Source organism: Bufo bufo, chromosome 1 (genome assembly GCF_905171765.1).
Source record: "Bufo bufo chromosome 1, aBufBuf1.1, whole genome shotgun sequence".
NCBI classification, from domain to species: domain Eukaryota; kingdom Metazoa; phylum Chordata; class Amphibia; order Anura; family Bufonidae; genus Bufo; species Bufo bufo.
Window position 1 is genome coordinate 591,167,573 of NC_053389.1, and position 27,779 is coordinate 591,195,351.

At 47.7% G+C, this 27,779-nt stretch overlaps 1 protein-coding gene across 1 annotated transcript in view; it reads left to right on the forward strand.

Moving 5' to 3' along the window:
* Positions 1 to 8,453: 8,453 nt before the first annotated feature.
* The window catches only part of TMEM209 (transmembrane protein 209), a 44,218-nt gene continuing 24,892 nt past the window's right edge, over positions 8,454 to 27,779 (forward strand). Inside the window, exons 1-4 of the mRNA XM_040413432.1 lie at positions 8,454 to 8,710; positions 16,389 to 16,530; positions 17,044 to 17,102; positions 20,044 to 20,175. Coding sequence (XP_040269366.1) covers positions 8,665 to 8,710; positions 16,389 to 16,530; positions 17,044 to 17,102; positions 20,044 to 20,175 — 379 coding nt within the window. The 5' untranslated portion in view covers positions 8,454 to 8,664. The remainder of the gene's footprint in view (positions 8,711 to 16,388; positions 16,531 to 17,043; positions 17,103 to 20,043; positions 20,176 to 27,779) is intronic.

The following is a 27,779-nucleotide window of genomic DNA, read 5'->3' on the forward strand; positions in this document are numbered from 1 at the left end:
CAGGCCGGAAGCCTGCGGACCAGGAGAGGGTATTGCAGTCCCTGTAACCGGGTTCCAGATTCAAAGAGAAGGTTCCCCTCCTGAGTTCACCAGTTCAGAAGTTTCTAGAGGCTGAGGAAGCTGAGAGAGAGACAGAGGCAAAGCTCAGAAAAGCAAGAGGTACTCAAGACAACAGAGGAGGTACTTGATAAAGATAAAACCAAGGATATACGCCAGAGCTAGGGTATTGGGCCTTGGAGAAGATTTTCTATGTTCCAGGATCAGTCAGGAATAGAGTGCAAGCTGCCTGTACTGCAAGTCCTGTGTTTAACACTCTGAAGTCACCTTGCTATACATATATTGCCTGCATCAACTGTATTGAAAATCAACTGTCTGCAAAGGAACTGCGTTTCCGTTAATGTCCCTATATGATGACTACTAAAGTTTGAGTTCTGCTTTAACATCACGTGGTTCCTCAGTTATTCCTGCTATCAGCAAACGGCGTGCCACCGTTTAATTGGCACTGGCGTCACGAACATTTCTCATCATCACCTGCCCTTGCAGAGAGTCAGCCGTCTCAGGTTAGTGTCTATTGCACTACAACACCCAGGAACATTTCTAAACCTAACTTGAGTACGCTGCACCTCTCTTTTGGCGTCACGAACAGGATACGCACGCTTTCTAGTGCAAGAAGCGTGAACTTTGTGCCTTATACAGTTGCCCTGTGACCAAAGTGACAAATTGCCTGTTTTATTAAAGTGGACTTTGTGGACTGAAAATCCTACCCAAAGTGTGCCTAAAACCTCCAAAAAGCGCTGTACAGTGTTGCGCTATCAAGAGGAAGAAAATCGCCACACTGGAGTGTGGTTTTATGGACTTTTTACCATCCTGCTTGCTGTCAGTGAATAGACAGCGTTTCTACCAAAGATGGCCGCTAAGGCTACTGAAATATCTGCTGCGTCATCTTCATCCCGAAAAAGCGGGAAAAATTGGCGCCTTTCTGAGGAAATAGCGGGAAGGGGTTCAAGGTCAGGCGCCACTGCTTATCTGGACATTTGCATGTCGACCAGCATGGACTCCGCCTTCCCCATACTGGAATACCTGGGGGGCGGCCTCCCAGTGCAGTGGGAGGTGCTGGCTGATCTTATTGGCGCCACCCTATCGCTCTCCAGAGAAGGATCGAGCATGTTGGAGAGTGAGCACCGCTTTGCTGCAACGTCCACGCCTGAAATACCAAAGATGACTGATATTGGTGTAGAGCCAGAGGAGGCTCCACCGGCCTACTCTCCGGGACCGGAGAGACCCGCCTGCCCGCCACGGGAGAAAGAACCGGAGCCCTGCTATGGCTCCTGGAGAGACTTCCTTCAGCCCTCTTTCAAGTGGTCTTCACTAATGGCAGAGATCCGGGAGGCCGCTATAAAGCGGAATACAAAGACTAAAATCTATTATGAGGAATTGACCAAGACTATCCATGAACGACACACCGACACCCAACCCCGCCTGGAAAGGAGAAAGGGGTTGGTGGTGTCCTTTGACAAAACCCGTGGCTACGGGTTCATCCAAGATTATCTGACTGGCAGAGACTTGTATGTTAACAGAAGATCTGTCAAGAGAGACTACCTCCCTTCCTATCAGCACAGCCTCCGCGAGGGAGAGGAAGTGGAGTTCACCCCTGCCGAGAGCCTGAGAGGCCCTTATGCAACTGCCGTGACCCGTCCCAAGCGAGAACCTGAGGACTGGGAGGCAGAAGAAGACTACTCTGGCTGCGAGCGGGAACCTGAACGCTCTCCAGAGCCGGCCTATCACGCCTTCCAGGAGCGGAGCTCCTTCATTGGGCCTAATGTCTTCTGGCAGCCAACCGTGTTGGAAAAATGGGTGAGCCCCTATCCTTCCCCCGAGCTGCCTCGTCGGGAGAAGACCATACAGGACCTGGAGAACTTAAAAGGACTTCGGGTTACCTTAGAGAACATCCGGAAGGGTCGGAGACCCGATGCGCCACCAGAACCTGCAGAGGCCGAGTCCGAGCCATCGTTGACCGTACCTGCGCCGGCGGCGCCAGCAGATGACAGCGACTCCGACACGGAGAGCATCGGTCACCAGATTGTCCGGCTGGAAGAGAGGTTGCGGGAGCTGCGCAAGATCGCGACCGCCAGGATCCGGACACCGCCAAAGAAGGATGAGGTAAGGGTGCCTGTCACCACCCGTAGACCACCTTCTGTCACCACCGCTCCGTTGCGGCCCCAAAGAGGACCCGCTATTGCTGTGGACTGCTGCGCAGAGCCCACCAGACCGCTTGCGGCGGCGGTACCCAATGCAGCACCACCCACAATCAGTATGCCGGGACCGGTACGGTCCACTCGAGGGTTTACCCCTAGGCCCATGGGGCCAATACTTATTAGGGGCCCCTTTACCTTGCAACTGCCCCTTGACACCGTTATGTGGGCACATCCTCCTGTAGAGGACTACTACAGGCCGTACTTGCCAGCAGAGCCGGGTAATTATGACATGCCACTGTGAATCAGCCTGCTAGGCCTTTGATTTATTTTGTTAGAAATGATGATGTTGACAGCTTAACCCTTCCAGGACAGGAGTCCTATGTTTTCTGGTTCTTTGTTGCTGCTGCCAGTTCATCCACGGCTCAGTGGTAGGTGTTAACCACTGAAATCACAAGGTCAACAAAGCCGAGTTTGTTCCCAGGATCTCCTGCCTGCTTTTGCTATCCCACGCCAAGTTGTGCCTGTTCCTTTGTTGCACCTTTTACCCTTACCCCCCTTTTCAGGTTGATCAGGGGTATTACAGCACTTGTTTTATATTGTGCAACTTGATACTAAGGAACCGTGCCCGGAGACAGACTCAAAAGAACCTGAGCCTCTGAGATTCTTACTCTTTTTAAAGGAAATGTGCCCAGAGATGGACTCCACCGCACGAGAGCCTCTGTGATTTAATAGGAAAATAACCTGGGTACGGACTCATGTTTGTTCTTTGAGCCTCCAAGAACTTTTATACTGTTTTATCTTTTTGCTGTTCTATTATGGACTTATTCATTGTCATGGACTATCCTGGTTATTAATGTCACGCTGTGCCAGGTCAGCGCCCCAGTTCCATTCACTATCCTGAGAAGAGGAGAACGACGCCCCTTGTCACCAACCTTCACTTTTGCCAATTGGACCTGAGATGAATGTAAATGCAGATGAATTACATATATGTATGCCTGCATGTCTCTTTTTCTGTTTCAGGTAAAGATTCCAGTTGGGCGGGCCCTGATAGGGTACGAGGTCGTACTCAGCTTAAAGCAGTGGGGTATGTAGTGTACGGGGACTGTAATGCCCGTCACTACAGAAGGGTCACTTGTGTGCTGTCGCCCCCCTTATTTATGGGGAAGTTGGTATAAGTCATCTTTATAAACTGTAATGCTATGTATTTCCCTGTTACTGTGAAACTTGCATGTACAGGCCTGCTAGGGGTGTCATTCCAGCTCTTAGTCACTAGAGGGAGCTAGGGAGCCCTAGGTTATATAAGGCCCAGTCAGGGAAAGGAAAGGGAGTCTGGAGTCTGTAGTGGGAGTCTAAAGCCAGTCTACAGCAGTTGGAGTTTAGACTATGTCAGAGTCAAGTCCAGGCCGGAAGCCTGCGGACCAGGAGAGGGTATTGCAGTCCCTGTAACCGGGTTCCAGATTCAAAAAGAAGGTTCCCCTCCTGAGTTCACCAGTTCAGAAGTTTCTAGAGCCTGAGGAAGCTGAGAGAGAGACAGAGGCAAAGCTCAGAAAAGCAAGAGGTACTCAAGACAACAGAGGAGGTACTTGATAAAGATAAAACCAAGGATATACACCAGAGCTAGGGCATTGGGCCTTGGAGAAGATTTTCTATGTTCCAGGATCAGTCAGGAATAGAGTGCAAGCTGCCTGTACTGCAAGTCCTGTGTTTAACACTCTGAAGTCACCTTGCTATACATATATTGCCTGCATCAACTGTATTGAAAATCAACTGTCTGCAAAGGAACTGCGTTTCCGTTAATGTCCCTATATGATGACTACTAAAGTTTGAGTTCTGCTTTAACATCACGTGGTTCCTCAGTTATTCCTGCTATCAGCAAACGGCGTGCCACCGTTTAATTGGCACTGGCGTCACGAACATTTCTCATCATCACCTGCCCTTGCAGAGAGTCAGCCGTCTCAGGTTAGTGTCTATTGCACTACAACACCCAGGAACATTTCTAAACCTAACTTGAGTACGCTGCAGATGACTGAAGAATTCTTTCCCTGGTGAAGAAAACACCATTCACAACAGTTGGCCAGATCAAGAACCCTCTCCAGGAGGTAGGTGTATGTGTGTCAAAGTCAACAATCAAGAGAAGACTTCACCAGAGTGAATACAGAGGGTTCACCACAAGATGTAAACCATTGGTGAGCCTCAAAAACAGGAAGGCCAGATTAGAGTTTGCCAAATGACATCTAAAAAAGCCTTCACAGTTCTGGAACAACATCCTATGGACAGATGAGACCAAGATCAACTTGTACCAGAGTGATGGGAAGAGAAGAGTATGGAGAAGGAAAGGAACTGCTCATGATCCTAAGCCTACCACCTCATCAGTGAAGCATGGTGGTGGTCAGGGCTGGGACAAGGCCATTTGGTGCCCAGGGCGAAGATGGCAAACTGCGCCCCCCCCCCCCCCCCCCCCCCCCCCGTTTTTAAGAAAGAATCAATGTTGTTTCAAAACAAGAATATACTTAAAGCAATAGAACAAAGGACTGTGGGACTTTGAAAGTCACAGACACTATAAAGTTCCCCCCCATCATCATGTGCCAGTATAAAGTCCCCCCCATCATCATGTGCCAGTTTTGTAATAAGCCCCCCCAATGTGCCAGTAACACTATTGTAAAAAAAAACAAAAAAAAACCACTTATACTTACCTAAGTGTCAGCGATGCGATGCAGCCTCTTCCTGTGTCCCACGCTGTAATGTAAGGCTCAGGCGGCACGATGACGTCATTGCGCCGGCCTCTGATAGGCTGCCGGCCTAGTGCCTGCAGCCAGGGGCGTACATAAAAATCACTGGGCCCCATAGCAGGAATCTAAATTGGGCCCCCATTCCCCTTTTATAGCCCCTCCCTTTGTTCCATGAACTATTCTTGCTGCTGCGTTTTATAATTTAAGCCATCAGGGCCGGAATGGGATTACAAAACAGCCCTGGCACACAAAAGAGGTATAATAGATGCAGATGTATATTATATACAGCAGTGTACAGTTATGTGAGGTACGCGGTATAATAGATGCAGTGTGTACAGGTATATAGTATATTCCCTAGTGTTCTGATATGTGAGGTACAGGGTATAATAGATGCAGTGTGTACAGGTATATAGTATATACAGCAGTGTACTGATATGTGAGGTACGGGGTATAATATATGCAGTGTATACAGTATATACAGTAGTGTAATATGTGAGGTACGAGGTATAATAGATGCAGTGTGTACAGATATATAGTATATACAGCAGTGTACTGATATGTGAGGTACGGGGTATAATATATGCAGTGTATACAGTATATACAGTAGTGTAATATGTGAGGTACGAGGTATAATAGATGCAGTGTGTACAGGTATATAGTAAATACAGCAGTGTATTGACACCTCGTACCTCACATATCAGTACACTGCTGTATATACTATATATCTGTACACACTGCATCTATTATACCTCGTACCTCACATATATAGTATATACAGAAGTGTACTGATATCTGTACACACAGCATCTATTATACCTCATACCTCACATATCAGTGCACTGCGGTATATACTATATATCTGTACATATTGCATGTATAATACTGTGTAATATATGCAGTGTGTGTGCATGTATGTGTGTGTATATATATATATATATATATATATATACAGAGCAGTGTATTGATGTGACACATAGAAGGTATAATACTGTAGATGCAGTGTTTATAGAAATATGTGGTCAGTTATGCATTATAGTCACTGTGAGGTACATGAGGTAGTGGTAACTGTCTGAAGTATTATACATGAGTGAGCAATGAGTAAAAACAGGGCATGGAGGGGGGGGGGGGTAAATGATGAAAAGTGGAGGACCTCCTCTTACCTCTCCATTCCAGTCTGTATGGATCAATACAGAGCTGCTTGTGAACTTTTAATACTTGCTGTTAGGGGTTGAAGGACCTGTGATGATGTCATCACAGGTCCTGGCAGATGTACCTTTGAAACCTAGGAACTACACCATTTTTGGTGCAGTTCCTTTGCTAGATTCTGCAGGACCTGTGATGTTGAAGATGATGTCATCACAGGTCCTGGCAGATGCACTGTTCTAACCGGGGAACTACACTTTATACTGTGCAGTTCCCTTACAGGACCTGTGATGACATCATCAAAGGTCCTTTAGCTTTAGAAAGGTAAACAGGAGTAATTAGGGGGCGGGGCCTCTCCTCCACTTCGGTGCCTGCCTGCAGCCTATCAGAGGAAAGGGAAGGGACACGCCTCTCCCTCCCCTGCACCTCCGCTGGCACAGACAGTTTACAATGGAGATGAGCGCAATGGAAGCGCTCATCTCCCTGTGCCCGGCGGCGGCTGCTCACTTAGGGGGGGGGTCATTTTAGTTGGGGGGGCACATGGGGGGGCACAGCATGATGTAGGGGGGGCCGTGGCCCCCTCTGGCCCCCCCCTGGCGACGCCACTGCTGCTGGCACTTCACCTGCGCCCCCCTCCTGTCCGCAAATGGTAGCGCCCAGGGCACCCGCTCCTTCGGCCCCTGCCTTGTACCGGCCCTGGTGGTGGTAGTGTCATGGCATGGGGATGTATGGCTGCCAATGGAACTGGTTTTCTTGTATTTATTGATGATGTGACTGCTGACAAAAGCAGCAGGATAAATTCTGAAGTGTTTTAGGCAATATTATCTGCTCATATTCAGCCAAATGCTTCAGAACTCATTGGACGGCGCTTCACAGTGCAGATGGACAATGACCCAAAGCATACTGCAAAGGCAACCAAAGAGTTTTTTAAGGGAAAGAAGTGGAATGTTATGCAATGGCCAAGTCATTCACCCGACCTGAATCCGATTGAGCATGCATTTCACTTGCTGAAGACAAAACTGAAGGGAAAATGCCCCAAGAACAAGCAGGAACTGAAGACAGTTGCAGTAGAGGCCTGGCAGAGCATCACCAGGGATTAAACCCAGCGTCTGGTGATGTCTATGCGTTCCAGACTTCAGGCTGTAAGTGACTGCAAAGGATTTGCAACCAAGTATTAAAAAGTGAAAGTTTGATTTATGATTATTATTCTGTCCCATTACTTTTGGTCCCTTAACAAGTGGGAGGCACATATGCAAACTGTTGTAATTCCTACACCGTTCACCTGATTTGGATGTAAATACCCTCAAATTAAAGCTGTTAGTCTGCAGTTAAAGCACATCTTGTTTGTTTCATGTCAAATCCATTGTGGTGGTGTATAGAGCCAAAAATGTTAGAATTGTGTCGATGTCCCAATATTTATGGACCTGACTGTATGTCCAAACCCTACTATCATTTCTTATATTTTTTATATTTATAATTATTATTTTAAATCAATTGTATAACCAAAAACCACACAAAAACCGCAAAGTGTTTTGTCAAACCACATCTACTTCAGATATAGCCATACTATTTCCAGTGGAAGAGTGAGTCCATATCAGATTTTCCAGCCGATTCAAGATACTGATCCAATAAGACTATAAAAGGTCTACTATATCTGGGGGTCTCCTAACCACTGAGGAAGGAGACTGAGATCTCTGAAACGCGTATGGTGAGAGAGGACCCCCAGCCAAACGTCATCAATCATCATCGGACCCTTATGTCCTCCAGAGCGCTCTAAATATTTCCCTGGCACCTGATACCAACCACAGCTACGCAAAACTAACCGGCATTTTGGACCCCTGTTTGCACTGAAACTGTGATATATTAGTTAGAGCTTTTTGGCACAGATTATTATTTTGGATCAAGTCGCACTATTGCTATTTTTATTTGAGATATTCACTACAGGGACCGAACCACATCAAGGTCTCCATTACACCACAGTCACCATATACTAAGACCCCTATTGTTCAACATCTTGGATATTAGTGATTTTACACAATTCATTTTTATTTTTACTATATTGTTTTTAATACATCCCTATACATTTATATGTACAAATAAAACATCTGTTATTACTATACTAAAGGAAGCTTTTAATCACGTGTCAACCTCTTTTAAAGAGCACCTTCAATTATTCAAATAAAATACTAATTCCCGTAAAAAGCCCCTTTAGCAAGTGACTGTTGTCGCCCCTGATACTCTGGCAGCCCCTCCCCAGCCTCTCCTCTCTTAGGTCAGCATGTGAACCCGTCACTGCTTGTCAGCGGAGAGGACACTCCCTCCACACGCCTGCCCTGCGCCCCGCCCCTCTCAGTACATTACAGTCACGTGACTCTGACGTCATCACTCCGGGCTTACTCCATGCCTGGCCGTCACCGGTAGGCGGGAAGTTACCGCGGCTACGGTTAGGATCCCTGTGCCGAGTCGTGGAGGGACAGAATGATTACCGGAGCTGTACCGCACTGTTTTGACCACTTTGCTCTGTGAAAGCGACTTTATTTTTTTACTTTCCGGCTTCGGTGGTGATTGGTGTGTACCGCCGGTTATTAACCCCAGTGATGGCTGACGGTACCAAGAGCGGCTCTTACCTGGACGCCAGGCTAGGTAACGCATAAGTCCAAGGACTTGTGAAGATGGGGGTAGTAGTGCCAGAGTCTTATACTGTGTAGTGTGACAGGTAGTCAGCCTCTGATCAGAAATGTTTCCATTCACTGATTATAAGCAGAGATCTTAGAAATGATGTCAAATCAGAATACGACAGGAAACCTAAAACCCCCTGTGACAATGTTCGTTGGGCTATGTTCACACAGCGGATATTTACCACGGTTGTCAAATTTTTCACCTCCCATACATGTGGACGTGGATATTTTGCCTCCATACATGTGGACGTGGATATTTCGCCTCCATACATGTGGACGTGGATACCACGGGAAACTGTGGTGGAGTCTGCTCACGGATTCAGCTCTGTTCAGTGTGGCTAAACCGCAAACAGGTCCACGTCACTAAAACTGAGAAACGGGCAGATATTGACAATGTCGGGATACGCTGTGTGAACATGGCCTTATAGATCTGTTATTTTCTTGGCTGCGAGGGGTAAATGGCGCCATTGTTTTGTATATTGCGGCCATATTTAGGTCAGCGTGAAGGTACAATACGGGTCACACTGGTAGGACCTCTGTGTACCCCCCCCCCCCCCCTCACCAGTGGTCTGCCTAGCAGGTGTGTACTGCGCTGAGCCCACATGTGGGGCCCAACAAATCCACAGCAAATCACAAATGGAGGGAGTTTTCTGAACCCCAACTACATGTACTGAAACAAATCTGCATGGAAATCAGAGCAGTGATATCTGCGGTAGGGTCACGCCATATCCACTTGTAGGCGTGTATTCTGAGATGGGTTTACTGAAGTTTTCTCCCACAGCTGGACCCAGGCTTGTTCTTCATCCCTACGGTGCCTTCTAGGTGGGATTACCTCATGTTACAGTATGGGGTGATGGAGCGTCATGGAAACTGTGAGCCCCCATGACGAAAGCCTCCCTATGCAATTGGTGACGCACAGTGGTACTGTATACTGGTGGCAGTCTATGGGTGCCACTGTACTGATCCTGTCCCCTCTCCAGACATGTCTTTGTAACTACTTGCATTCCCCACGTAATAACAATTCTAAAGCATCTACACACGTTCTGTGCCATTCCTGTATTATCATCAACCTCCTCAGGGCAACAGCGCTCAGGTTACATCACTGGGCTCAGCGCATGCCCAGTGAGACTTTTGAGACTGTTGCCCTCAGGAGGTTGATGATCCCGCAGGCGGTACCGCGCCTGCGTGAGTTTTCTGGCCGCTGACAGGAAGAAGGATGGGGCATTTCTAGAAGGTAGACTATGACGTGGGGAGGGGGTGGAACCGTTTGCCGGGCTGTGGGAGGTTATTTCAGGATCAGGAGGCGTTCTTGGGCACTGCAGGGGGGCGTCACTGGGCACCGGAGAGGGGAAAAAAACGCCCCTCTGGGCACCTTGGAGCCTTATTAGCATATCATAAAAAGCGCTTTTATATCAAAAGGACAAAACAAAATAAAGTAAAAAGAAGACTGCTGGAAATAAGGTACTTTAGTGAACATGGCGATGGGGACAGCTTAAAATGGTAAAAGCAGGTGACAGATTCCCTTTAAGTCTGGAGAAAGCCGATTGGTTGGGGTGAGGCTGCTTGTTACTGAGATGAGCCGAATTAATTCTGGGTAGTTAGGGAAGTCTTAGCCTCAGGGTAAGGGCATCAGTGGCCATCTTGAGAAGATAGTCAGAAAGAAGTCTTGTGAGGAGCGGTTGCTATGGACGCAATCTTATTAACCCCTTAAGGACCCTGCCATATTTCACCTTAAAGGGCTTCTGTCAGCCCACTAAACCATATTTTTTTTTTTTTTTTTTTTTGCTTAATAATAACCCCTACACTGCGATTTATCCATACATAAGTAAAATAAGAATTTTGGTTCAGTAGAATTTGCTAAAACCCTATTTTTATAATATGTAAATTACCTTGCTACCAGCAAGTAGGGCGGCTACTTGCTGGTAGCAGCCGCATCCTCCGATGGTAATGACGCCCCCTCTGCTTGTTGATTGACAGGGCCAGCGGACAGGATCTTTCTCCGCTGGCCCTGCCTGTTTTCATTCAATATCTGGCGCCTGCGCCGCGGCCGTACCTATCTTCAATCGGCGCAGGCGCACTGAGAGGCGGCCACTCACTCGGCCGCTTCATCCTCAATGCGCCTGCGCCGGGTGTAGATGTGACGTCATCGGCGCAGGCGCATTGAGGATGAAGCGGCCGAGTGAGTGGCCGCCTCTCAGTGCGCCTGCGCCGATTGAAGATAGGTACGGCCGCGGCGCAGGCGCCAGATATTGAATGAAAACAGGCAGGGCCAGCGGAGAAAGATCCCGTCCGCTGGCCCTGTCAATCAACAAGCAGAGGGGGCGTCATTACCATCGGAGGATGCGGCTGCTACCAGCAAGTAGCCGCCCTACTTGCTGGTAGCAAGGTAATTTACATATTATAAAAATAGGGTTTTAGCAAATTCTACTGAACCAAAATTCTTATTTTACTTATGTATGGATAAATCGCAGTGTAGGGGTTATTATTAAGCAAAAAAAAAAAAAAAACGGTTTAGTGGGCTGACAGAAGCCCTTTAAGGACCCGGCCATTTTTTGCAAATCTGACCAGTGTCACTTTATGTGGTGATAACTTTAAAACGCTTTGACTAAGGCTACTTTCACACTAGCGTTCAGAGTGGATCAGTCTGGGGTCTGCCCAGACGGATCCGTCTGCATTATAATGTAGAAAAAATTCTAAGGCCCCTTTCACACGAGCGAGTATTCCGCGCGGATGCGATGCGGGAGGTGAACGCATTGCACCCGCACTGAATACCGACCCATTCATTTCTATGGGGCTGTGCACACGAGCGTTGATTTTCACGCATCACTTTTGCGTTGCGTGAAAATCGCAGCATGCTCCTCTTTGTGCGTTTTTCACGTAACGCAGGCCCCATAGAAATGAATGGGGTTGCGTGAAAATCGCAAGCATCCGCAAGCAAGTGCGGATGCGGTGCGATTTTCACGCACAGCTGCTAGGAGACGATCGGGATGGAGACCCGATCATTATTATTTTCCCTTTTAACATGGTTATAAGGGAAAATAATAGCATTCTGAATACAGAATGCATAGTAAAACAGCGCTGGAGGGGTTAAAAAAAACCAAAACAATAATTTAACTCACCTTAATCCACTTGCTCGCGTAGCCGGCATCTCCGTCTGTCTCTTTTACTGTACAGGACCTGTGGTGAGCATTAACTATAGTTCAAGGACCTGGGATGACGTCACTCCGGTCATCACATGGTACGTCACATGAGACGTACCATGTGATGACCGGAGTGACGTCATCCCAGGTCCTTGAACTATAGTTAATGAGACCCTTCAAACGGAGCTCACAAGCAGGACTCTGACGCTAGTGTGAAAGTAGCCTTATCCAGGCCATTCTGAGATTGTTTTTTCATCACATATTGTACTTTATGACACTGGTAAAATGGAGTCTAAAAAATTAATTTTTATTTATAAAAAATTTAGAAAAATTTGCAAATTTCAATTTCTCTACTTTTATAATAGTAATACCTCCAAAAATAGTTATTACTTTACATTCCCCATATGTCTACTTCATGTTTGGATCATTTTGTGAATGACATTATTTTTTGGGGACGTTAGAAGGCTTAGAAGTTTAGAACCAAATCTTGAAATTTTTTAAATTTCTAAAACCCACTTTTTCAGGACCAGTTCAGGTCTGAAGTCCCTTTGTGAGGCTTACAATAATAGAAACCACCCAAAAATGACCCCATTTTACAAACTACACCCCTCAGGGTATTCAAAACTGATTTTACAAACTTTGTTAACCCTTTAGGTGCTCCACAAGAATTAATGGAAAATAAAGATGACATTTCAGAATTTCACTTTGGCAAATTTTCCATTTTAATTCATTTTTTCCAGTTACAAAGCAAGGGTTAACAGCCAAACAAAACTCAATATTTATGGCCCTGATTATGTAGTTTACAGAAACACCCCATATGTGCCCATAAACTGCTGTATTGGCACGCGGCAGGGTACAGAAGGAAAGGAACGCCATACGGTTTTTGGAAGGCAGATTTTGCTGGACTGGGTTTTTTTGACAACATGTCCCATTTGAAGCCCCCCTGATGCACCCCTAGAGTAGAAACTCCAAAAAAGTGCCCCCATTTTGGAAACTACGGGATAAGGTGGCAGTTTTGTTGGTGCTATTTTAGGGTACATATGATTTTTGGTTGCTCTATATTGCACTTTTTGTGCGGCAAGGTAACAAGAAATAGCTGTTTTCGCACCGTTTTTATTTTTTGTTATTTACAAAATTTATCTGACAGGTTAGGCTACTTTCACACTAGCGTTCGGGGCTCCGCTTGTGAGCTCCGTTTGAAGGGGCTCACAAGCGGCCCTGAACGCATCCGTACTGCTCTAATGAATTCTGAGTGGAGGCGGATCCGCTCAGAATGCATCAGTCTGGCGGCGTTCAGCCTCCGCTCAGCAGGCGCACACCGGAACGCTGCTTGCAGCGTTCGGGTGTCCGCCTGGCCGTGCGGAGGCAAGCGGATCCGTCCAGACTTACAATGTAAGTCAATGGGGACGGATCCGCTTGAAGATGACACTATATGGCTCAATCTTCAAACGGATCCGCCCCCATTGACTTTCAATGTAAAGTCTGGACGGATCCGCTCAGGCTACTTTCACACTTAGAAATTTTTCTAAGTTATAATGCAGACGGATCCGTTCTGAACGGATACAAACGTCTGCATTATAGGAGCGGGTCCGTCTGATGAAACATCAGACGGACCCGCTCTGAACGCTAGTGTGAAAGTAGCCTTAGATCATGTGGTATTTTTATAGAGCAGATTGTCACAGATGCGACAATACCAAATATGGTTGGTTGTTTGTTTCAGTTTTACATAACAAAGCATTTTTTTTTTTTTTGTGTCTCCACATTCTGAAAGCCGGCTTTATTTTATTTTTTCACATTTTTTTTCCACTTTGGGACTTTAACTTTTGGGTGTCTGATCCCCTTTACAATGCATTCCAATACTTCTGTATTGGAATGCATTGGCTGTATGAGTAATACAGTGTGTATTACTCATACAGCTTCCTGCCTGTGAGATCCAGGGGGCTGGATCTCACAGGCTCTCCACCGGAAGGCATCCCTGATGCCTAAGGAAGGCATCGGGCTGCCTTACATGCCATTGGATCCCAGTCACAACAGCACGGGGACCCAATGGCAGCGCCGATCCCCGCCTGACATCGCATGTGCCGCGGTCAGCGCTGACCGTGGCACATGAAGGGTTAATGCACCGGCATATGTGATTTCACCGATGCCGGCGCATGCAGCAGGGGTCCGGCTATCAGTAACTGCCGGACCCCTGCCGCTGATCGGGGGCGGGCGCAGCTCCTGCACCCACCCGATCCCCATAAAGTACATGTACGTCATGGGTCTTTAAGTCCCGCAAAGAAATGACGTATATGTACGTCATGGGTCCTTAAGGGGTTAAACAAGTGGTATGTGAACGCAATAATTAGTGATTATGGATTATCACCACAGCAGCAGCAATATATATGAAAATTGAATTTTGACTGAAAATATGACAGTTATCCTAAAATAAAAAAAAACTTTCAGCAGTTTTTGTTCAGGCTACTTTCACATCTCCTTTTATCCTTTTCAGTATTGAGATCCGTCATAGGATCTTAATACCGGAGGAAAACTCTTCAGTTTTTGTCCCCATTCATTGTCAGTATGCACTCCCCTCCATTTGGTTGCTTTCCTATACCAGATATAAAAAACACTGCAAAAGAAAACTGTTCCATCCCCCCATTGACTTAGGCTTCTTTCACACGAATGTATTTTCATCCCGTGTCCTTTTTTTTTTTTTTTTTTTTGGACCGTATACGGAACCGTTCATTTCAATGGGTCCGCAAAAAATAAACGGAATGTACTCCGTGTGCATTCCGTTTCCGTTCTGCAAAAAAAATGTCCTATTGTCGGCATTACGGACAAGGATAGTACTGTTCTATGAAGGGCCAGCTGCAAAATCCCGAATGCACACGGACGTCATTAAAAAATTTTTTTTTCGGATCCATTTTTTTCGAAGGCCTTACAATGATTTTTAGTGACGCGTCCGTCATGGCTGTTTTAGAGATAAGACAACAGGATCCGTTCATAACGGATGCAGACAGTTGTATTATCATGATGGAAGCAGATGTGAAAGTGGCCTAACTGCCTAGCTGTGAGTGTTTTTTTTCTGGCTATGTATATCCCTTATCTTTAAACTACTCAGAAGCACTTATTTAAAGATATTGTCTCACTTCAGCAAATTGTATTTATCATATAGAGAAAGTTAATACAAGCCACTTATTACTATATTATTATCCATATTGCTTCCTTTACTGTCTGGATTCATTTTTCCATCACATTATATACTGCTCGTTTCCATGGTTATGACCAGGAAAAAGCGCTAGCCTATGTGAGCTCCCACGGTCCCGGCCACCAGATAGGATGGTGCTTTTTCCTATAGTGTGTAAGCATGGCCACCGCAGATGGATTGCTGGGTGGTCGTAACCACGGAAACAAGCCGTGTATAATGTGATGGAAAAATTAATCCAGCCAGCAAAGGAAGCAATATGGATAATAACGATACATTAGTAAGTGCCTTGTATTAACTTTCTCTACATGATAAATGCAATTTACTAAAGTGAGACAACCCCTTTTAAGCCACATTGAGCAAAAAAAATAATTGAGTGTTTGAGGTCAGGAGTTGAGAGAAAAGAAGCCATTAGCTGAGCTGCCTGACAGGTAATTGTTATTCCCTATCCGGTGAATAGGGAGTAACTTTTAAAAACCGGAATACCCCTTTAATGCAGTCCTGGTCACGGTTTAGGGCTTGTCACCCTCTTTAAGCTGTGTAGTACTAGTAAAGGCAGCAGGTCTGATAATGACATTGTAATGTTTATTGCACACGAATGTGTGCGCTCCGTGGCTGTATTGCGGACCGCATTTGCGTATCGGCAATACACGGGCACCGTTCCGTGTGCTTTCCGCATCACTGATGCGGACCCATTCACTTCAATGGGTCTGCAAATCCGGAGATGTGGAACGGAAGCACGGAACCTTACGGAAGAACTACGGAGTGCTTCTGTGGGGTTTCGTCCCGTACTTCTGTTCCGCAAAAAGATAGAACATGTCCTATCTTTTTGCGGAACGACCGGATCGCGGACCCATTAAAGTGAACTGCTGCAACTGCCCCACAGTGGCCTAATTGGAAATTTTCCACAGGAAGTCCCCTGATTGAGGTTCCAGAGAAGAGCTTATTTGTTCTTTGAGTGCATAGGATTTGACATTGAGGGAGCGTGAGGACACCCCCCCCCCCCCCCCCCCCCCCCCATACACATTACTTGGTCAGCTGCTCCTACCGGAATCGGTGGGCTTGACCCGGCTTTAATCTATCGTGTATGGACACCTAGAGGGTGTACATCAGAGAGATTGGTGTCCTGTTTGGATATGGTAGTAAGGCTGCCCATATGAATGTTGTCTGGCAGCGGGATTTGTGAGCCGATTGCTGCCACTGCTGAGCTTCTGCTTGAAACAATAGCACGTATAGGCTCTGTCCAGCAATAAGCAGTAACCCACACACCTAGGTCCTGCTAATTTGGGTGTAATTGCTTTGTTCTTATTTATTAGGAGAGAAGATTGAGCAGCAAAGTCCATCTACGTCATTTATTGATACAGCCATCAAGATTAGACGAGAGGCACATGCCTGCAACATCGTCCTGGCCTGGGGGCTCCTAAACTTCTCTCTGGCAGGAATGCTTTATACAGAAATGTGAGTAAAAGATTTTAACTATTTTAACCTTCCTGACAAAGCCCATGTCACCTGGTTGCCATATTTGTCCTGTTCAGTCTGAACCCCCCACCTCTCCATCAATTGCTGATATGAAGGAGCAGAAGCGCTCAGCCGAGTCTTGTGCCTCTTCAGCCATGATTGCCTTTCTTTAGGTCTTCTCGGAGAGCCGAACAGAGCAGTGTACAGAGTCCTATACTGAATTCAGTGTGGGCGTTTTCGGCCCCCAGAGATGTCTGGCCCAGGGTTGCAGACTCAAATGCCCCTATTATAATCCGCCATTGATGGGGCCTTAAACAGTAGGTCATGTTATGTAGTCTACAGTATAGTGCATAGACCGCACTGACATAGCGTTACCAGCCGAGGGTCTGGAAATATATAGATACGTCCCATTACCTGCTTCTCCTTCACTAAGAATATTCCAAGCTGAGAGGAGTACATTATTTTATGCATTCTAGGGACATTGTAACCTGACTTTGTTTCTTTCTATTTCAGGTCCGGGAAAATAATCAGTACATATTATAAGATTTCATGCTGGCCCTTGTGGTACATTGGTAAGTCGTGATGCACCTGTTCTCATAGACATCCACAAAACCGATATTCGCATATGTCGTGTCTATTTCATCCTCTTCCTTTAGGCTGGGTTCAGACCTGAGCGTATTTGATATGCGCGTTTAACGCGCGTTTTTGTCGCGCGTTTTTATGTGCATTTTTTGCAATAGTAAACGCGTGTTTGACGCGCGTTTGTGTGATTGACTGCAGTGTCCTATGGCCACAAACGCGCGTCAAAACGCCCCAAAGAAGCTCAAGAACTTGTTTGAGCGTAGGGCGTTTTTCAGCGCGTTCAAACGCGCTGTTAAACGCTCAAGTGAGAACCAGGGCAATAGGGAAGCATTGGTTTTCATGTGTTGAGCGTTTTACAGCGCGTTTGAACGCGCTGTAAAACGCTCAAGTGTGAACCCAGTGCTATTTTATCTACTGAGCAAATCACTAAGCATACTAAATACTGCTGGTGGGCGTTGGACCAATCTCTTCCTCCAATTTGCCTAGGGAGCCTCTGATCATTTCTGTGTGATACCATGTCCTATATATCTAAAGGGTTCCATCATCCTCTCTGTTTCTTGGCACGTCAGCGATTTAGTCAATGAACTTTCTCCATTTTCATGAAAAATTTTCATGGCTGTCTCCTTACTTCTTTCTGTATCCAAGTTGACCATGAATAATAAACTTTTGCATGTCAGCACTATCTCTGACAGTGAGGGAGGCTATAGTTCCAACCAGTGGCAGAGTATATGCTTCTTACTCGCCAGAATTGTCAAGTATAGCCCTTTATTAGAGACAGCTTGTCAATGCAATCCGGATCCATTGGAACATAATGCAAAACACAACTTTGCAAGGTGATGGGTATATTCACGCTTCAAACAATCTCTATGATGTGACTTCACTCCGCAGTTTTCCTCCCACCACCCCCGTATAAGCAATAAATGTATCATCTTCCGTTAAGTGTATAGGAAAAATGCCACAAAGTATCGCTGTTCAAGACTGATCCGTCTTGTCTATGTTAAAGATAATACGAACGGATGCGTTCTGAACGGATGCAGACTGTTTTATTATCTGAACGGATGTGTTTGTGCAGATCCATGACGGATCCGCACCAAACGCGAGTGTGAAAGTAACCTAAGAGACAAAAAGGAAATTAAAATAAAATAACCAGATACTGTGGCAAGTACAGGCTGAGCTGAATGGGCAATGTCTTTTTTTCAGCCTTATAAACTGTTACGAAGTACTGCTAATTCCCTGAGATATACAGAGTTTGGTTCCCCCAGCTTGGCAACTGATAATTTTAAATATTTTCCTTTTTGTTTTGGGCACTTTATTTTTGTAGTTTAATTGAGTTTAAATAAAAGCAAAGTTTTAACACACATCAAATGCAAGGAGTAGGCCCCTAGTGGGATTTATTTGGTCATGTGAACATTGTGTTTGAGTATTACTAATATCCCTAGGGACAGATCCGAGGGAACAATTCTGTAACTCTGAATTCCACCTCCGAAAATGAGATCTCTCTCCATCGTCTCCTACCCGACCAAACTCCCTTCTGCATGCAACATCCCTTCCTCTATTAAACAGTTAATTGCCTCTTTCCCCCACATTAAAAAATAATAGCAAGAAATACTGTGCAAGTTACATATCCATTTCCATAAAATCCCAGTGTCGATGTTGTTGTGTCCACCGCGGTGTCCTAATCTGCCTGGGGAGTGGAGGGTTGGCAGACACCATTGCTGGTGGGCCTATGTGGTCTAAGGATTCAGCATTGATTCCAGCTGCTTCTGGATTAGAAAAGGATTCTAGCTTCCCCTCCCTCTGGAAAAAACATATCTGTTTCTTCACCAAAATGGAACAAATCACATTAAACGCTTTGCATTTTCTGGCCACCTCCACAGAGTAATCCCCAAAGGTGATTTCTCGCTCTTGGTGGTATTCGGGAGATCAGGCGCCATCTTGCCACATGGCGCCCTGCTTTCTCTCTTTGTCAAAGGGCTGTTTGAAGGTGTCCCAGAACAGTAGAAGGGGTTTCTCCATACGCCAGGAAGTTCTACAAAGGGTGGATGTGAGGTATTGCGCCCTAACGGAGTAAATAGATATGCACTGTGGCAGGCTCAGAGCACTTTACCCCACATCTTCACAAGTGTGGGCCAGAACTGGAGGTCTGGCTTTTTTATGGATCTGAACAAAGCCTAGAACATGTTTTGCAACTATCTCTAGTACAGTTTGTGTTTCAATATCTGAGATTTTGTTGTGAGGTGTTGTTCATGGCTGTATCTATGTGAGTTATCAGTCTGCAGAACCATAGAGATATTTGTGCAGCTGCAATAGCTGGGGGCCAACAAGTATTCCTTCCAGTTCACCCATACACATCCACACTTGGCTCACTAAGGATGCGTATGTTCTCCATGGAGAGAGGAGAATAAGCTGCTGCCAAATATCTCTAGTGGTGGCTTCTCCTGTGAGACCAGAAACTAGGCATGCCTCATTCTGCTTAATGTCATGGGCCAATCAACCAGACCTGTAAAAATTGCTGGGTTCAGCCAACTTTGCTTTTATGTGTATGGGCACCTTACATAGTACGGTTGAAAGACTGCATGTCCACGAGGTCAACCAAGTGATTGGAGAGGATGTGGATGAAGGAAAAGAGGTGTTGGCTCTTCTTAGTGAATCAGAGGAAGGTCGTAAACCCATAGGAAAAACTTCCCTCCTGATCCCAAGTGGCGACTGGATGAAATTTCTGTAGTTAGAAGTGCGGTTGTGTGAGCAGATATTGCTCAGCATTGATCTGTAGAACCCCTTTTAAGAGACGTATTTTATTAAATAGTCATATACAAGTTGTAACTTTAGATCTTATGCACTGAATGTACAGTTATGTGTAAAAGGTGAACATGTGATTTGTAATTTTTTTTTTTATTTTTTTTTTTTTTATTTTTTTTTTTCCCTTAACAGAACTGGCATTTGCTTTACTGTTCAGTCTGAATGCATTGGTTGACTTCTGGAGGTATTTCAAATGCACTATGACATCGCCAAATCTTACACTAAGCCCCTCCCAACAAAAGCTTCTTGGAGTACAAAATTCATGTAAGTTTATGGGTTTATTTTTTACTTTATTTGTAAACTTAGAATTTATATTAAAGTGGTATATTCTGGTGGGAGATTTGCCTATTCTTGTCCACAAAACGTACAAGAATAGGACGTGCTATAATGTTCGGACGGACACGTGTTGTCCGCATTTTTTACTGATGCCTGCAAAAAAAAAAAATGCGTATCAGACACTGACTCAAACAGTCTTGTGATGATGACACGGAATCAACCACATGACATCATAGCAATGACTTCTTTCACTCAATGAAAGCTAACCCTATCCTGCTCACAGTGCTGTATGGGTCTACTTGACTCTGACCATGTGACTGACGCAGTCAGTTGTCAGTCACATGATCAGCAGAAAAGGATGCGTCCAAAGATAAAGTTGATTGGCCCTGTTTATTTGCAGTTTGGTCATGTGACAAGAACAAGTGAGGAGGAGCCATGTATCGACGCTACGCTACAGAGGGTGGGATGTTGGCAGAGTATGGCTCGTGGGTGGTGAGAGGTCAGGCTGGGGATTTAACTGACAATGAGGGGAGCAACTACAAAGGCAATTTGGGAAAGCTACTTAACCTGTTTCCGACCGCCTTAGGACTATATACGTTGGCAGTTGGGACTTTAAATATGCCACCCTCTCGCGAGTGCTGCCTTCGGCATAGCAGCCGGTGGTCTGCTGTTTTAAACAGCCGACACCCAAGACTAATGTATGCAATTGACAATGTCGATCGCACACATTTAGAAAAGAACACCGGCAAAAAATGTTATTCTCTGATCTGTTAGAAAGGTGCATGATGTAATTTGTAATTACGGTCATTTTCTTACCAGTGAATGTATTTGTGAGTTATACCTCCCTTCTTCTTCTCAGCTGTGTCATATGACCAGCAATCAGACTTTCCAAATAACACAGCATCTTATGTGTGGACTGAAAGTCAATTTCTCTATGTATTCCTATGGGAGCCTCAATGTTTTAGTCTCATAGGAATGAATAGAGAAGTAACTGACTTCCTGTCCTGTGTCGGCTGGAGAGCAGAGAAGAGAGTTAGTCACATGACACAGCTGAGTATCAGAAGAGAGGTTATAACTCACAAATACTGACACTTGTAAGAAGATTACCTTCACTACAGATCATGTACCCTTCTAACAGGTCAGAGAATAAAAAAAATTTGTAGGAGTTCTTCTTTAAGCCCTCAGATGCCGTGGTCAAATGTGCCCACAGCATCTGTGGGGATAAAAACCAGGAGAAGAGAGAAGCAATCTAATGATAACTTCTTAGGCCTCTTTCACACGGGCGTTGCGGGAAAATGTGCGGGTGCGTTGCGGGAACACCCGCGATTTTCTCGTTCATTCCATTGGGGGACACAGACCATGGGTATAGCTTAGAGATATTACTAGGAGGGACACTATGCAAAAAAAGAAGCTCCTCCTCCTCGGGCTATACCCCCAGGCACCTCCAGGAGAACTTCAGTCTTTGCTTAGTGTCCGTCCAAGGAGGTTGACTCTTACTCTTCTCCTGTTTTGTTATTTTCTGTTTTCAGATGGGGACGCAGGTCAGCATTGCGCTTTCCTGGCCCCTGTGGAGTGTCTGCCACGGTCTTCTGAAGGTTCCTGGCTACCTCCCATTCCCCCACAGAAGAAAAGTGGATCCAGGCTCGACATGTAAGCTCTGGCATCCCACCAGCTGCTGGGACACCTGCTGCCTACCCTCCCCAGAGCACTGCTCTCCCTTGGAGTCAGATGTCTGAAGAGGTGACTCCCTGCTGGTCTGGACATCGAGGGAGCATGATGAGCAGATAAGTATTGCCTGCTTCAATCTCCCTTCTCTCTCTTCCCTCCCCCCTAATCTTCATGTCGTTGGTCTGGCACTCTGAGGCCGCCTGGGTGAGCTGGAAAAGGACCTGCTGGGGGCATTCTTTCCTAGGGAAGGGGGCCATTCCGGGTAGGGCTGATGATTCCCTATCTTCATTTTTCCTACCTGCCTACAACTCAAACGGCAGCTTAAGATCGGCAGAGACAGGACGCCTCTGCATATGATTATTTCTGTTCCTTTAGACTGCGGCCGCTGCGCTCTCTGCAGCTCCCCGCCGGACCGCTCCGTCATTCATTAACCCCCGCCGCGCCGTACGGCTATGGGGTGTAGTTTGAATCGCGCGCGCGCTTTTTTCGCGCCGCAATGACGCACTCAAGGGGGCGGAGCTTCGGCGTCCGGCCTGTTTTCTCCTTACTCCGGAGACTCTGCTGGATTGTGGCCGTGCAGCTCCTCAGTGACCGGAGACTTCTGCTGTTTGCCTGGGTGGTAGGAATTGCAGCAACCTGGTAGGAAATCTGATTCACATTGGAATCCATCATGCCTAAACCTGGGCCCCCTAAGCCTTCCAAGGCTCCCTCTCAGGCTCCACTGGAGTCATGTAAGATATGCCTTAGGCCTTTTTCTGTCACTGGTTCTTGTGACTCATGCCCTGCTCCTATACAGGATCAGCCTCCTTCTCTTGCTCAGCCCGGTCCTCCCTCTGCCCCTGCGGAACCAGCGGTACCCGCCTGGGCCTCCGCCATGTCTAATGCGGCAGCTGATCTGGCCTTAGTTGCCAAGGCAGCCATGTCCTTCATGGAGCGCATGGCGGCTACTACCCCTGTGGCAGCCACCACTCCATCTCCTCTCAGTGACTCTCGCAGAGGGCGTCTGACTTCTAAAAGGCAGCATGAGCGGCAGCATTCCTCCTCGGATGACTCCGCTTCTCCCCCTCGCCTTGAGGCATGCCCGGTTGACTCTCCCCCCCCCCCCCCGCAGGGAGCGCAAATCCGAAGGGGAATTGTCCGGATCGGACGAAGTCACGGAGCGGGAACCCCTGCCTAAGCTTTCCACCATGGTAACCGAGTTGGTGGCAGCCGTCCGTGACACTTTTAATATACAAGGGGATTCTCCTCCCTCCACTAGTCGGGAGTTCTCCCTTTTTCCACCTAAGAAGCAGGAGTCCGCTGTGTTCCCTATTCATGAGGAATTCACTGCGGTCATATCAAAAGCTTGGGATCGTCCTTATCAAAAGTTTTCGGCCACCAAGCGTATGGATACACTGTATCCTTTTCCAGCTGACACAGTGGAAAAGTGGACTTCTTCCCCTAAGGTAGATCCTCCGGTGGCCAGGTTAGCCAAGAACACGGCCCTTCCCGTCCTAGACGGTTCCTCTCTGCAGGATGCGGTGGACAGACGTTTGGATTCACTTTCCAAGTCTATCTTCTCCCTGGCGGGCGCTTCCCTGCGACCGGCCTTCGCGTCAGCTTGGGTCGCCAGAGCCCTTACAATGTGGTTGCAGCGCCACCACCAGGATCTGTCAGAGCAGGACGCCTCTGTAGATACTCTGGATTTTATCATTCAGATGTCTCAAGCTTCCAAATATCTCTGTGAGGCTTCAATGGACATCGGCTCCCTCTTTGCCCGTATTTCGGCCCTCTCTGTCATTCAGCGCAGGGAGGTCTGGCTGAAGGTGTGGGATGCTGATGCCTCATCTAAGCGTTCACTCGCTAACCTTCCCTTTGTAGGGTCCAGGCTCTTTGGGGCTCAACTAGATGAATTTATTTCGGCCGCAACTGGGGGCAAGAGCACTCATCTACCTCAGCCCAGGACCAAGCGTCCCTTTCGGTCTCGGCCTTCAGGTTTCCGGGGCCAGTCCTTTCGTCGCTTCTCCACTGCCAGGACGCCGTCGTCCTCATCGGCAGGGGGGTCCCAGGACTCCCGCAAGAAGCCTTTCTTCAAGCCCCAGCATTCTTGGCGGCCTCGGGCGCAGTCAGCCCGTCCTCCTGCTCCCAAGCAACCCTCCGCATGAAGGGGTGCCCCCACCCCTCGTGGTGGGGGGACGTCTGCTCTCCTTTCAACAAGTTTGGAGGGCTCACGTTCTGGACGCCTGGGCTCTGGAAGTGGTGACGTCCGGTTACAAGTTGGAGTTCGCGTCCAGTCCGCCGGAACGTTTTTTCCCTTCTCGCGTTCCGGGGGATCCGGCCAAGGCCTCGGATCTCTTTTTTGCGGTCTCCTCTCTTCTGGACCGTGGTGTCATTTCCCCCGTTCCCCCAGAAGAGCAAGGGACAGGTTTTTACTCAAACCTGTTCGTTGTTCCAAAGAAGGAGGGGTCAGTGCGTCCGATCTTGGATCTAAAACTTCTCAACAAGTTTCTACGGGTGCGGAAGTTTCGCATGGAGTCCCTTCGCTCCGTTATTGCTTTTCTGAGTCCAGGAGAATTCCTCGCGTCTGTGGACATTCAAGACGCCTACTTGCACGTCCCTATTGCAGAGTCCCACCATCGTTTTCTGCGCTTTGCCATAGGGGGGCGTCATTACCAGTTCGTCGCCCTACCTTTTGGGTTGGCGACCGCCCCTCGGGTTTTTACGAAGATTCTGGCGCCTCTCATGGCGCTTCTTCGCACCAGGGGCATCTCTTTGTTACCATACCTAGACGACATCTTGATAAAAGCTCTGTCTCTTCTACAGGCCGAGGACAGCGTCCGAATCACCGTTCAATCCCTGGAACGGTTCGGGTGGCTGATCAATCTTCCCAAGTCCTCTCTTCACCCCTCCCAGAGACTCTCGTTCCTGGGGATGATCTTGAACACCTCGATTTCTCGGGTGTTTCTTCCGGATTCCAAGGTTTCCCAGATTCGACTGGCAGTGGTGTTTCTTCTACGCTCTCCACGTCCCACCATTCGGGAGTGCATGCGGGTGCTGGGCCTTATGGTCTCCTCTTTCGAGGCGATTCCGTACGCCCAATTTCACACTCGTCCGCTACAACAAATGATCCTTGCCCTCTGGAACAAGAGCTCTCGGGGTCTAGACACTCCTGTTCTTCTGTCCCGGCAAGTTCGAGCTTCTCTCCCTTGGTGGCAGTCTTCCCTCAACCTAGCGTCAGGAAGGTCCTTCCTTCCGTTCTCCTGGACGGTAGTCACCACCGACGCCAGCCTCATCGGTTGGGGAGGTGTTCTCCGGAACCTCACAGTTCAGGGTGTCTGGTCGACGGAGGAGTCCCGTCTCCCGATAAACGTCTTGGAACTAAGGGCGATTTTCCACTCCCTCTCCCACTCGACTCCTCTCCTTGCAACTCGCCCGGTGCGTGTTCAGTCGGACAATGCCACGGCTGTGGCTTATGTCAACCATCAGGGCGGGACCCGCAGTCGGGCAGTAATGCAGGAAGTAGCGAGGATCCTCTTATGGGCGGAGTCGCATGTTCCAGTATTGTCGGCAGTGTATATCCCGGGAGTCGACAATTGGACGGCGGATTTTCTGAGTCGCACCAGGGTGGATCCGGGAGAATGGTCTCTCCATCCGGAGGTTTTCGAGGACATCTGCAACCGATGGGGCCGTCCGGACGTAGATTTGATGGCTTCCCGGCTCAACCACAAGGTGCCGGTGTATCTAGCCCGCGCTCGAGACCCGCGGGCGGACGGGGTAGACGCGCTGGTAGCTCCATGGCAGCGGTTCAGCCTCCTTTACGTCTTCCCTCCGATTCCTCTGTTGCCGAAGGTGCTGCGCAAGATAGAGGCGGAGGGGATACCAACCATTCTCGTCGCCCCGGATTGGCCTCGCCGCGCCTGGTTCTCCAGCGTCACTCGTATGTTGGTCGACGTTCCGTGGCCGCTACCCGACAGAGAGGATCTCCTGTCTCAGGGGCCACTCTTACACCAGAATTCACGGCAGCTGCGTTTAACGGCGTGGCTATTGAGACCTCCATCCTAAGGAAGAGAGGCTTCTCTGATGCGGTGGTGAGAACCATGATCAGGGCTCGGAAGCCGGCTTCTTCACGGATCTATTATCGCACCTGGAAGGCCTTCCTGGTTTTTTGTGAGAAGTCGGGCTACCCGCCCCTACGTTTCTCTGTCCCAGTGGTGCTGTCCTTTCTCCAATCCGGCCTTGACATGGGTCTGTCGCTCAGTTCTTTGAAGGGTCAGGTTTCTGCTTTGGCTATCTTTTTTCAGAAGTCCATTGCCTTTTTGAGACCTGTGAAAACCTTCCTGCAGGGGGTGGCGCATTCTGTTCCCCCGTATGTGCCTCCCTTGCCCCCCTGGGATCTCAACTTGGTTCTGCGCGCCCTTCAGTCGGCGCCTTTTGAGCCTCTGAGGGAGATCTCTCTGGTTTTACTCACCTGGAAGGTAGTTTTTCTGGTGGCCATAACCTCCATCAGGCGAGTTTCGGAGCTGGCCGCACTTTCCTGCCGAGAACCTTTTCTGGTCTTTCACCAGGATAAGGTGGTGCTCAGACCGGTGCCTTCTTTTTTGCCCAAGGTGGTTTCTCCCTTCCACCTTAACGAAGATCTTGTCCTGCCCTCTTTTTGTCCTTCTCCGGCGAACCCCAAGGAATGCGCTCTCCACTCTCTGGACGTCGTCAGGGCTCTGAAGGTGTACCTGGGGGCTACTGCCTCCTTCCGGCGTTCAGACTCTCTCTTTGTGATTCCTGAAGGGTCTCGTAAGGGCCTGGCGGCTTCCAAGGTCACCGTGGCGCGGTGGATCCGTTCCGCTATTGCTGCGGCCTATCGCGCTCGTGGCCAGGTTCCGCCGTCACGGATTACTGCTCACTCCACAAGGGCAGTGGGAGCTTCCTGGGCTAGACGCAATCGCGCATCCGTTTCCCAGTTGTGTAAGGCGGCCACTTGGTCGTCCTTACATACTTTCACAAAGTTTTATCAGCTACACTCTCTGGCCTCGGCTGATGCTTTTTTTGGGCGCAGGGTATTGCAGGCTGTGGTTCCTGTTTAACTGCGGGTCGTTTATTCCAGGCGGTGTTGGGTTTGTTTCTTGCTCCCACCCCATGGACTGCTTTGGGACGTCCCATGGTCTGTGTCCCCCAATGGAATGAACGAGAAAAGGAGATTTTTGTGAAACTCACCTGTAAAATCTTTTTCTCGTAATTTCCATTGGGGGACACAGCTCCCGCCCCTTTTTTGGTTTACGCCTTATGGTGTGCTGTGTGATGGTTTCCATAGTGTTTTATTTCCGTTCTCCTTCTCCTACTGCTTTTGCAACGACTGAAGTTCTCCTGGAGGTGCCTGGGGGTATAGCCCGAGGAGGAGGAGCTTCTTTTTTTGCATAGTGTCCCTCCTAGTAATATCTCTAAGCTATACCCATGGTCTGTGTCCCCCAATGGAAATTACGAGAAAAAGATTTTACAGGTGAGTTTCACAAAAATCTCCTTTTTCCGCGCGAGTGCAAAACATTGTAATGCGTTTTGCACTCGCGTGAGAAAAATCGCGCATGATTGGTACCCAAACCCGAACTTCTTCACAGAAGTTCGGGCTTGGGATCAGTGTTCTGTAGATTGTATTATTTTCCTTTATAACATGGTTATAAGGGAAAATAATAGCATTCTGAATACAGAATGCATAGTAAAACAGCGCTGGAGGGGTTAAAATAAAATAATAATTTAACTCACCTTAGTCTACTTGATCGCGTAGCCCGGCATCTCCTTCTGTCTCCTTTACTGAACAGGACCTGTGGTGAGCATTCATTATAGGTCAAAGATAGGTCACCATTGTAAAAGATCATGTGACGTACCATGTGATGACCGGAGTGAAGTCATCAAAGGTCCTTGACCTATAATGAATGCTCACCACAGGTCCTATTCAA